Source organism: Erpetoichthys calabaricus, chromosome 9, assembly GCF_900747795.2.
Source record: "Erpetoichthys calabaricus chromosome 9, fErpCal1.3, whole genome shotgun sequence".
Lineage (NCBI taxonomy): Eukaryota > Metazoa > Chordata > Cladistia > Polypteriformes > Polypteridae > Erpetoichthys > Erpetoichthys calabaricus.
Genome location: NC_041402.2, coordinates 98,910,504 through 98,923,448, shown reverse-complemented (window position 1 = coordinate 98,923,448; position 12,945 = coordinate 98,910,504). Strand labels below are relative to the sequence as shown.

At 33.3% G+C, this 12,945-nt stretch overlaps 1 protein-coding gene across 2 annotated transcripts; it reads right to left on the bottom strand.

Moving 5' to 3' along the window:
• Window positions 1-2,972: 2,972 nt before the first annotated feature.
• Window positions 2,973-10,484, bottom strand: LOC114658000 (lymphocyte activation gene 3 protein-like). Of its 2 annotated transcripts, none has more exons than XM_028810015.2 (8): window positions 10,320-10,484; window positions 10,039-10,174; window positions 8,702-8,919; window positions 8,050-8,310; window positions 6,463-6,774; window positions 6,066-6,353; window positions 5,217-5,335; window positions 2,973-3,795 (listed from the first exon to the last, which is right to left on the bottom strand). In XM_028810015.2, the coding sequence occupies exons 1-8, from the start codon at window positions 10,366-10,368 to the stop codon at window positions 3,682-3,684; spliced, it is 1,497 nt and encodes a 498-aa protein (XP_028665848.2). In that variant the 5' UTR covers window positions 10,369-10,484; the 3' UTR covers window positions 2,973-3,681. The 2 variants fall into 2 exon arrangements, with proteins under 2 accessions (XP_028665848.2, XP_028665849.2); XM_028810016.2 differs by having other exon boundaries at window positions 10,039-10,104; window positions 10,320-10,453.
• Window positions 10,485-12,945: the final 2,461 nt, after the last annotated feature.

Below are 12,945 nucleotides of genomic sequence, written 5' to 3'. Positions count from 1 at the left end.
AGCTAATTAGTCAGTATTACCAAAGCATTTCACATCACACAAAACACAACAAGCAAAATGTTTAGACACATTGTTGTAATGTCAGACATGAGTGCAACAATATTACAGTAACAATGTAACTTTACAAGTCTTTACATTGCCTGTACTGAACAATAAAACATGTAGCCAAGTACAGTACATTTTATTTGCAGAAAAAAAACACATACATGAAAGTAAAATATTTTTACTGGAAAACACTCAGAACAGTATAATGCACTAAATAGCCAAAAGAAGAAATACACAAGAAAACAACAATAAACAGCAATAAACAACACCAACAAAATACCCATAAACCAAAAATCACAACATTGTACTCAAATAAACCTCCTGGACCTCTTGTCACTCACATCTGTTTTGCCACATATTTCCATCCACTTTGCACCTTATGTTTTCTCTTAAAATGCAACTTGGGGAAAATCTTTTTGAATGTTGCACCCACCCCCTGCAAGATTCTGCTGTTGTCTTTACAAGCACCATTCATTGCACGGACATTTGGTCACGAGACCAATGATCATAAAGTTTCCATCTCCACATTGAAAAGAACTCCTTAATTGGATTTAAGAATGGAGAATATGGTGGGAGGAACACCATTTGTATCCTTGAGTGAGCACTGAACCATCCGTGGATGGCAATGGTTCTGTGAAAGCTGACATTGCCCCACACAATTACATACAGTCATATGAAAAAGTTTGGGAACCCCTCTTAATTCTTTGGATTTTTGTTTATCATTGGCTGAGCTTTCAAAGTAGCAACTTCCTTTTAATATATGACATGCCTTATGGAAACAGTACAGTAGTATTTCAGCAGTGACCTTAAGTTTATTGGATTAACAGAAAATACGTAATATGCATCATAACAAAATTAGACAGGTGCAAAAATTTGAGCACCCCAACAGAGATATTACATCAATACTTAGTTGAACTTCCTTTTGCAAATATAACAACCTCTAGACGCCTCCTATAGCCTTTGATGAGTGTCTGGATTCTGGATGGAGGTATTTTTGACCATTCTTCCATACAAAATCTCTCCAGTTCAGTTAAATTTGATGGCTGCCAAGCATGGACAGCCTGCTTCAAATCATCCCATAGATTTTCGATGATATTCAAGTCAGAAGACTGTGACGGCCATTCCAGAACATTATACTTCTCCTTCTGCATGAATGCCTTTGTAGATTTCAAACTGTGTTTTGGGTCATTGTCTTGTTGGAACTTCAATTTTGTGACTGATGTTTGAACATTATCCTGAAGAATTTCTTGATATTGGGTTGAATTCATCCAACCCTTGACTTTAACACGTTTATCATATACTGTGACTGATGTTGCAACATCAGACATACCACAAGCAATACCACATCACTGCAATGTTTGCAATATTTTGTTGAACTATTTTGTATGTTCTGCCTTAAACAATGATATACATACAAAGATTTGCTAGTGAAACTAATTCACTGGAAACAAACAGGATCCATTTTGATTAACAAGACTTAGCAACTGAAAGTTATGCCGAAAGATGATAATTATAAAACGCCATTTCCATATGCTTACTAAACATACTGAAATTGGTAGGAGACCATGAGAAAAAACATTCTGTTATGCACAAGTAACAGAATAGTGTGGAAGTAAGATTAACTTTTTTTATTTTTGCAAACATTAATTGTCAATTGAGACATGTGCCAAAGTAATTGTAAAAAAACTGTAAATGGATACTGCATTAGACATATTATAATGTTGACTTTTATGTCTATTCATCCTTTTCCTAAAAATTTCCAGTTTGGTAATAACGTTGATACTTGACTCAAATTTTGTACCCTTAAAAAATTAGGATTCTCCACTACAACTCCTAAATTCTTATTATAAAGTGTACTTTCAATTTTCAGACCCTCCATTGTATATTCAAGTCTAACAATATTACTTCTTAAATATAATACTTAACATTTACTTATATTAAATTTTATCTGCCACAGATTTGCTCAAGCCTGTATGCTGCCCCAAGTCCCTCTGTAATGATTCAACGGATTTGAGATTATTAGTCAATTCACATTGTTCTTTAGCTGCAAGAATTATGACACAAACCAGAAAATATGAAGACATAACTCCGGTTTTCAAGACCTTACAGTTGCTCTCACTTAAGCTTGGGGCTGATTTCAAAATACCTTCTTTTAACTTATAAAGCCTTATATGGCCAAGGCCCTGGTTATTTAGTTGTGCAATTACCTGTGTAATTACCTGCAAAACAGAGTGCGCATTGAGATCTCAAGATGATGGCCGACTTAATATCCCAAAAATTAATAAAATAACAGTGGGAGGTTGGGCTCCAAAGCTGTGGAATGATTTGTCTGGTAAAGCCCCTGCAGTCTAAACTATTAAATCCAGGCTGAAGACTTACTTCTTTAGTTTAGCATACCTTGACTAGAGCTTCTGATTAGCTGTACATACTGCATTTCTGTTTGTAAGTCATTTTTACAGAAATATAAGTATCACAATATTTTCAAACCATTACTAAAGTTTTCTATTTTGTTTCTCTTCAGAGTATCCGGATATGGTATTTGGTGCCATGGCTAATACTGCTAGGCTGCTGTCCTGCATATGAAAAGGCATCTTGGATAAAGGAGCACTGGAATCATCACAAGGACAGATTCTCTCACCAAATTGAATAGCTAGCACAGTCTCCACTGTAGAACACGCCATAGAGGGTAGGTGGCCATTTCGCCAAGGTCTTGAGCACTGTGGCTTTCTCTTTTACCATTTTAATCTCTGCCATTGTCAACTGGCCACACTTCATTAATATATTTAATCAGTTTATGCTTTGTTCCTGGTGTGTTTTAACAAATTTGCAAATATATGTGTACCAGTTCTGTACTTGGTAATTAGTATAATCTTATATGATCTAAGGACAAAAACTGAATTGAATTAATTTTATACAAATTACTTTTATTTTAAAAGAAATGTTCCAAATATGATAACAATAAATATAAATTGAATAGGTGCAAATATATGTATATGAACACTGCAAATAGACAAGGTGACAATTAAACTGGAAAAAGCTGCTTAAAACATAAGCTTTAACAATGAACATTATTGCTACTTCATAGTATTAGAAATTTAAACAAAGTCACTCTACATGTGACAGATTGTTCCAAAATACAGTGCAATACAGGATGATACACAATTGTAATCCTAAACTCTCTGTACAAGTAATAAAGTGCAATATTTGCAAAAAGTAAAAAAGAAAAGTATATATATACATTATATGTAGTAGTGAAAAAGCACCTATTTAGTATTAGGTTGGGAACATGAGCTGATAGTAATTTCAGTTGAACAGATATTTTCTTACATTGACCTAATTTTATGAGAAAATATCTAAATTTGATTCTCATGCAGGTGGGTCCGTTCTGTTTAGTGCCAACACCAATTCACATATAGATGCTTGATTTTCATTTGAAGCTGCTCCCATGAATCCTTGCTGTATTATTTTTAATACAATCTACCACCTTACAATAAGCAAATTCACACATTTTAACTCTCTGTAAAGGAATATTCTTTAAAAATGTAATAAAAAACTTGCATAATTCAATGAGAAGGAGATCTCTCATTAAGTCCAAAAACAATGAACCAGGAATAAAGCCTTTCTTGAACAGCAACTTCAGTTAAGACCACCTTTGCATTTTTGACTGCAGTTCTTCTCTGATAACTTCTTGTTGGAAGGAGTGCTTGTTTCAACTGATTCAAGGGCAGGGAACAGAGCATTCCTAGCTCTCTAGAGAAAAAGAAAATATAAAATCAATTAACTTTCAATCCATAAAGTATATGAAATAGCATTGTTAAGAGAAGGAGAACAACATACAGTATTGTTTTTTTTTTATCTTTCCATTTGGTTCTAAGCCCTCACTGAATAACTTCAATCTACTCATAAATTCTTGTTCTCTGTTTAGAGGTACTAAAACCAGGTCAGACCACAGCAGTGGTTGTAGGTTTCTATATTATGTGATTTGTTAATCTCTTATTTACAATTAATTTAGTTGATAGTATGGTTGGTTTTGATTATTGGTTTGTTCCTGTTCTTTTTATTTTCTGAATTGAGGTATGGAACAAATTAAATTGATTATTATAAGTGTCTGTTATGTTTTACTTTTCTCTTGTCTTATTTTATCTAAATGTTTTACTAAAATGGTTACATCCAGTACATGCAAATGTGAATTTTATTCTATATTTTAAAACAAAAATTTTAATGGTGTGTTCTGTAAAATGTTATCTAAAATAAAGTTTTCCAATGATAGGTAGATAGATTGCATGAGGTTAATATAAAATACATGTGCTCTAAGAATGACAAGTGAAGTAGAAGTGTGGAAACTGAATAGACTACTGTCCACTAAAAATTATGGCATTGTAGATCAATTGTACTATGTGTTTACTAAGAAATTAGAAATTAAAACACCAACAAAAAATTGCTATTACAAACCCCATTTCCAGAAAATTTGGAATATTTTCCAAAATGCAGTTAAAACAAAAATCTGTGATATGTTACTTCACATGAACCTTTATTTAACTGACAAATGTACAAAGAAAAGATTTTCAATACTTTTACTGACCAACTTAATTGTATTTTGTAAATATACACAAATTTAGAACTTGATGACGGTAGATTTGATGGCTGATGCTTTGTACTTATTTTATTTACAGGATGAAGTAGTCAGAACTTACAGATGCCTAAGCTTTCCTGAAATGTCCTTGTTCAGACTCTGTCACAGCCACAGATTGCCTCTTTACCAATCTTTTACTTTAGCTAAATTTAGTGTGGCTATGAGATAAGCAAATCAGTTAATGTTCCTTTGCATCTGATGTCCCGTTTCTCATATTTTCTAAATCCCCAGGAGATTTCATCCATAGACAATTTAATTTTGTGTATTATTCACAATTGGACATGTGCTTGTGTTTTGTAATGAAAATTTTTGCCAATCGCTTAGAACTTTAATTTCCTTGCTGATAGACCTTGACTGACATAGCTCCTTACAGCTCTACAGTTATGGATTTGCCATATGTTTTCTACTTTAGCTGATAATTTATAAGCAAAATAAGAGGTGATCACCTTTATGTCGTACCAGGGATGAAAGTGATATTTAGTCACTTTTCTATCACAGAACACTAAAGAGTTTGATTTGTTTCACTTAAATTACTCACCCTTCTTCGATTTCGGTAAACAATTAAAGTCATAAAAAGAAATCCAATAAACAGGCATATGAAGATTAATATTATCGGGACATTTTTAGATGATTCTGATTTTGAACCCTGAAGCATACCTATAAAAGAAACAGAAAGACATACACTGCTGTAACATCTGTGTCATATATATATATACTCAGTTAACAAATAATTTACTTTTTTAAAATTGCGATGCTTCTAATATTAAATAACCCAGCGTTTCTCAACCTTTAAGTATTTGCGACCCAAGTTTTCATAACAGTTTTAATCGCGCCCCCCTAATGTTTTTTTGAAAGGAGCCCACTAATACCAATTTGTTCTTTTTTAATTAATGATGTATCATAGATGCATATTTTATTATACCTACTTAACTTTTATCGACATTTATCTAACTCTATATTTATTTTTCTAGTATCAGAATGTAGTTTAAGTTAAGTTTGTTTTGGTTTAAATAGATGTATTTTTCATATTTTTGATTCTTGTTTTCTTTTTTTCACATCTTCGTGCCTCCCTTTTTGTTACTTCGCACCCCCCTAGGGGGGCCCGCCCCACAGATTGAGAACCACTGAAATAACCAATATTTAAGTACTAAAATGAATTAATGAGACTAAGCATATGTTAACTTCATATTTAATTTGACATGTCTGATTTTTTTTAAAATAGTATACTAGTGGACCTTTCATTGTCATATCCCAGTTGTTAACCTGTTTATGAATTATCTCATTTTAAATGCTTCCTACTAACTTTTCTAGTGTTGTCTTTCTCACTCAATCAACTGAATTTAATTTTTCATAAACAGACAGACAGTATCCATTTACATTTTCTTACCAGTCAGCAGTAAATGGACAGGAATTTGTCCTAGCAATGCCTCCTTGCTGTATAGATTGCAGACCCATTCTCCAGCAAACTCTTCACTCAGCAAACTGATGGAAACAGTTTTCCCAAAGTAGGGTCCCAGTTTTTCAGGAGCTAAGGTGTGGTCACTGCTGTTAGTGTAGTTGCTGTCCTTTTTGATCTTTACCCATTCATACCGTTCCACCCCAGATTCTTCTGACAGAGTAATGGAGAAAGTAGCCAATCTACCTTCTTTAGCTGAATGGCTAACCTTTACAATAACTAAGGAAATAACAAACAAAAAAATCAACTCAGAAATAAGGTTTACCACTGCAACATAAGAGTTCCTGAAAGCTGTATTAACAGACTTTCCAAATGGTATAACTCTAACCTTGAGCTGTGACAAGCTTGACAATCCTATGGAAGCGCAGGGTGTCCACCTCGGCAAAGCAAATGTATTCTCCAGCCTGTTTTAATTCAACTGCAGGCAGGAAAAGGGAGACATTGCTCTGGCCTTTACTCTCAGTGATAGAGACAGAGTGCTGTCTTGATTTGAGCTCCTGGATTTGTATGCTTCCGCTTGGTTTCCACTGCCAACCAGTCTTCATGGGCTGGACACCAGAACTGAGGATGCATGGTAGATAAACTGGAGCCCCAATTACTGCATATACAGTGGTAGTCTTACTGGTTGGTTCTGCAAAGCCTGTTTAGGTTAAATATATATATAAATATAAATAATATTCAATATATATACGAATCCCATAACTGTAGAAACAGTGTTTTTGTTTGCATTATTATATCAGTTTATCCACTTATTTTCTTTATCTGGTTTCTCTATTTGAGCAATGTTGGAGCTGGAACTTATCCCAACAGCATTAGACATAAGACAGGAGCCAAACAATAATGTGACATCACTCAATTCCAAGTAACTCTTATAATGCTCAAGTTCATATTCACTTACATCAGGAACCTTTAAAATTTTCGATGAACCTACAGTTCACTAGAATACTGAGAAAGAAAACTGAAGTGTTTAAATTATGCAGTTACAAATAAAATAAACTTGTAAAGATTGTTTAAATTGTATATTTAATATTCCAATACAATTACTTGCCTCTGTAGTTTTATATATATATATATATATATATATATATATATATATATATATATATATATATATATATATATATACAGGGGGTCCTTGGGTTACAACGTATCGACATACGATGTTTAGAGTTTACAACACTCACTCCCATAGAAACTTAAAAAAATTGAGACTTGAGTGTTTCAGCTTACACCGTTAGCATTGTACTTACAGACTACGTGGGCAAACTAGTTTGGTTGTATGCAGTGGAAGAATACGCAGTAACGCGACGTATGAGTGAGGGAGTTGGCAAACTAGTTTGGCTGCGCACAGCACAAGTGTTCTGTTTGTGTTACTTTGTTTGCCGACTGTTTGGCCCTTATCATGGCTCCTAAACGAAAGTCAGAGTCTTCAGATGGTTGTGCTTCAAAGAAGTGGAAAGCCATCATGATGGAAGTGAAATTAGACATTGTAAAGAGATCAGAAGGAATAAAGATAAGGAATTTTTTTTACACTAATTTTTTGTCATTTTTTCTGTTACTACAGTGCAGTGCACAGTACAGTATATTTATGTTCTTTCCTTTTTCTGTGGCTTAGTTGTGTTTTTATGTTCTAGATTATGATTTTGCAAATGTGTTAGGATAGGTAAGTGACTTAGGTTAGGGTGTGTTTCAACTTACACCAAAATTTGTGTTACATCTCACTATTGTAGGAACAGAACTGTATTGTAACCCGAGGACCCCCTGTATATATATATATACACAGTAGAATTCATTTTACAAAAGTAAACTACAAAATGACACCAATCATAATTTCTGATTTCAGGTCTTTGTGATGAACAAATTTTAGCACAATATTATTCAGCCACAATCTGATAACATAAGACAAGTTAATTACCGTGAACTTGAAGCAGGGCAGATGCTGAGCCTCTCTGATTATTGGAAACAACCTGGCAGGTCCAGTTTCCAGAGTCAGTAGGTTCTAGATTATGAATCGTGAGCGTCGCATCACTGTTTTTTATGCTGATCTTATCAGACTCTTGGACTGGCTTTCCATTATGAAACCACCTTACTGTAACTGTCTCTGGCTTGTCAGATATTTTGCATTTCATGTTCCAAGATCTGCCTTCCAAAGGCTTTGATTTCTCTGTAGGAACTGCTGCAAGAAACAAAGATATTGTTTGTTTGATGAGAAAGGAATTTTGGAGACATTTGACATGATATTGCCCTAGTAATCTGCAAAATTATTACTGAAAAAACAATTAAAAAAAAACAGTTAAACAATTACATTAAAATGGAAGTTTTAAAATTAATATTTGTGTAATGGTAAAGATTCAATTTAAAAACCAATGCACATTTTAATAAATAAATATACATGATTGTAAATTATAAGAGCTGAAGGAAAGGGGCAAATGTAGTTGAGCAAATACAGCTTAGTATTTGAAATGTAAGGAGGAAAACTTAACATACATTGGCTTTAGAAATGACCACTAGTTGCTGAGGACAACAAAACAAAATTTGTATTCTGAGCAATTTTTAGTTGATCTTACCCTGCAAAACGTGGAGATTTACTGTGACTTTAAATTCTTGATGGCCATATTTGATTCTGCATCTGTACTGGCCAGCATCATCTTCACCAAGGTGGTCAATGGTGAGGGAGTAATTGCCTTTATGGAAATGAGCTTGGTGAGCATTGGCCCTCTTCAGAATGTTGTTGCTCCAGTATTCCAGGCCACTTTTATCCACTCTCCAGATTGTCTTATCAGAGCTACGGGAATGTGAGTGGAATTATTCAGTACTTTATTCCATTGTTCAGTAAATGAATGAATTATGTAATAAAAGTATTTTTCATAAAATCTGTAAAAAAAACTTAAGATATGTAAACTACATGGGTCCTATGAAATAACACAAAAGAAACTTCTTGTTTGAAGCTAATGACTCTGGAAGACATTTTTTTAATGAATTAAATTGAATTGAAGGTGTATTTTTACCTAATACATCAGTTGAGAAACTATTCTAGTCCTTTGACAGGTACAATATTTAGGTTTTCAGACCTCAAACATTTTTTCCAGTGTAAGAGTCAAATCTGGAACTGATAGATTTCATATTTTGCCAATAAGTAAGCTAAAGTGAGTAATTTTCATAGTGCTTTCTTCTTTGTTCTATTAAACCTGTAAAATAAGTATTTTATCTATGCAGTATTTTAACCAAATCATAAACACTTCTTTTTGGAAATTGAAGCATTTGTTTCATTTTTTCAGGTTACATATTTTGAATATTCTAACAGTTCCGTTATGTTTGTGTTTTTCTCATTATTCAGTAAGATAATTTTAGCATTGTTTTCACATGTAAGTATTTATGAGCTGACATAAATAAACGCATTGACTGAAATAATTGTATTTTTGTGGCATACACAAATCTTGAAAGCCATTAACTGAAATCCCTTCATGACTATGACTCTTCTGCAAATGATTACAAATACTTTACAGTATTGTAGTACCAGTAGAGGTCGCCATATGATTAAGCATACAAATTTTTAATTTATGAATTATGAGAGAAGTTTTCCATAATTTAAAATCCAAGCCATTACTTCTATAGTGTTTTATGCTAATAATATTTATTATTAATAGCAGTATAGTAGTGGTAATATTCATTTTACAAATTACTTTTGTGTTATACTCTCTCAGTATCAGTGATTTTCATTATACATTGGATAAAAACAGAAACACAATAAAAAGTTTGGATGGCTATTGCTTGTGGTAGCATTTAAACTGCTGTTGTTATTCATTTTTGACTTTTAATTTTAAAAATTTTAACTTATGGCTCAAATAACATGGTGTTCCCTCATCCAGTAAATCTGTTTCCAAAATAAGTCTCAACTTCTTACCTGTCTTCATTCACCTTCAGCCACTGCACAACCGCCATTCTGTTAACAGTTGATTTAGAAGGTAATCTGTAACATGGAAGAATGGCAGTTGAACCCTTTTCATAAAACACATCATAATCTGTGGAAGCTTCACATACTATATAAAAGAGAAAAAGAGAAAAAAACAATATTCTGTTAATCCACATATCAGGTAATATGTTCATGCAGTATCTGTAGTTCCTATCAGGCTTTCATTAGACAAAACGGTGTGACTATGCAGTAGTATCATTATTTTCATTTACCATGCAATAAATGTAGAGTTCCAAAAAGACAGCATAAAATGTGAAACATTTTATAATCCTAGAAAGTTACAGCAAAAAATCAAGTTTTTATATGTCTGAAGACAAATGTTGTTCTGTCTTGTGCAATGTCTTCCCGTATTCAGTTTCTAACCTTTCTTTCTCTGATTCTCTCTCTATCTGACACACCTACAAAATCTTCCAGTAGCTTTTATCAATGGGTTCTCTACATTTAAATATGCGTCAGCTTAGAAGCCAGATGTCACATGTGCTTGGAGCTCATTCAACCCGCTGTTCAGATAAAGGAAACTTCACTTAGTCACAAAGGTAATCAGACATCTCACTTCACACATCAACTAAGTTCACACATCATGAAAGGAGCAGTTGATGAAAACCAAAGCTTTTTGTTCCATATTTCGATATGAATACATGCTGAATATACGCTTTATGTAAATAATGCATGCTATTATTTTTAGAAGTTTCTTTCTTTCTTTCTTTCTTTCTTTCTTTCTTTCTTTCTTTCTTTCTTTCTTTCTTTCTTTCTAATTCTTATCTATTTTGCTGAGGTTTTTTTTATCAATTTGATTGATTTCTTTATTATTCATTCATTTTATGTTACCTATTAATCCATTGCATTTTTCTCTTTTATATTCTTTTTTAAGTATCACCTGATACACACATACACAAATCTGGCAAATGTGTAGATCCCTGATAAATAATAATAATTTACTGTAAAATTTAAGCATGCAGCAATTGCCCTTTATCTGCCATTATTACTTTCATGTCAATTTGTAACTAGAGGCTACTGAAAGTCCAGCTGTCACTTTCAGAAGCCTGCAGTGCTTTTGGCTTAAACTGGAGTGAAGGTGCCTGGGCCCACAATTTCAAGAGCTCTCCATAAAACAGACCTCTACGGGAGAGTAGGAAATTAGAAACCATTCCTTGCAAAGGTCCACATAAAAGCACGCATTGCATTTGCTAGAAAGCATGAGAAAGACCCAGTTAAGATGTGGGAGAATGTTTTATTCTCAGATGAGACCAAAAGAGAACCTTTCATCCAGATTTCAAAGAGGTATATATGGTGTAAAACTAACACTGCCCATGCCTCAAGAAAAACCGTACAAATATAGTAGTGGTAGCATCAGTATCTTTTCATGCGCTGGGACTGGGAACCTTGTCAGAGTTGAAGGGACAATGGATGGACACACATACTGCACCATATTGCATGAGAACTTGTTCCAGTCTGCTATGAACCTTTGGCTCAGAAGAAGATTAATCTTTCAGCATGACAATGACCATAAGCATAAGGCCAAAATCGCACTGGAATTGCTGGAAAACTGAAAGGTGAATGGCCAAATCTTAACCCTATTGAGAATCTGTGACACTATCTGAAAACTGCTGCCCAGAGGCACCATCTCACCAAACTAGAGGATCTCTATGAATTGTGCCAGAAGAATGGGGAAGAATCACTCCTGAACAATGTGTAAAACTGGTACATACTTACCCCAAAAGAATTAAGGCTTTAATTGAGGCAAAAGGGTTATCAACAAAGTATTAATGAGTAGGGCTCAAATACTTATGTAAGCAAAAACATTTGAGTTTTTCTTCTTCAGTTAAATATCTACAGTATACGGTTTATTTTGACTTTGGAAATGTATTGTTACAAAAAAAAACGAGATCCCATTAAAAATACTGAATAAATATGTTTGCAAATATTTTGTCTTGCAGACATTTCTCATGACTTTGAAGGGGACTGAATACTTTTGCACACCAGTGTAGGTAGAACAATTTGTGAAATAAAAAGTCAAGAAAAAATGAGGCCTCTGCTTCTTGTATGCTTAGAAATCCATTGCACATTTATGTTTGGTGAGTAGGGGAAGAGGTGTTTTAATACAATTGTTAAATGAAGTCATATAATTGTAATATTGTATGCGTCAGTACTATGTATAATTTAATGACATTTTGAAGCCAATGCATAAATAGAGAAAAAAATAATGGAAATCTTTTTAATACTTATTACAGACATCTAATCCTTATTACTAGCATCTCTATAATTCGGAATAACTTTCTGTTTTTTTAATGTCTCTGCAAACATTTCTCTGCTCCTGCATTAAAAAGGTGTGTCCACTTAATCTTTAAAGTAGGTCAGGTTTTATAGTTCAATAATGTACACTTTATTTGAATAAGTGCATGCATTATGTTGCTCCACAATATACTTACTCATGATACCTCTGTGAAAGGCTCCAGCGCACTGCCTCGCTGAAATGGTAAAAGCAGCTTCAGAAAGTGAATGTATGAATGAACTGATGAATTACCATCTATTACAGGATAGTTGACCATCATTAATTTGTGAATTCAGATCACTGATAGATAGATAGATAGATAGATAGATAGATAGATAGATAGATAGATAGATAGATAGATAGATAGATAGATAGATAGATAGATAGATAGATAGATAGATAGATAGATAGATAGATAGATAGATAGATATAGTCATTAAAAATCTAAAAAATAAAGCTATCAATAAAACATGAGCAATGTTGAAAAATAGAATTTATTGGAAAAATGTTAAGAATGTGACTTAAACAGTAAATGTTTAGGTCAGCGTTAAGACAAAGTAAATATT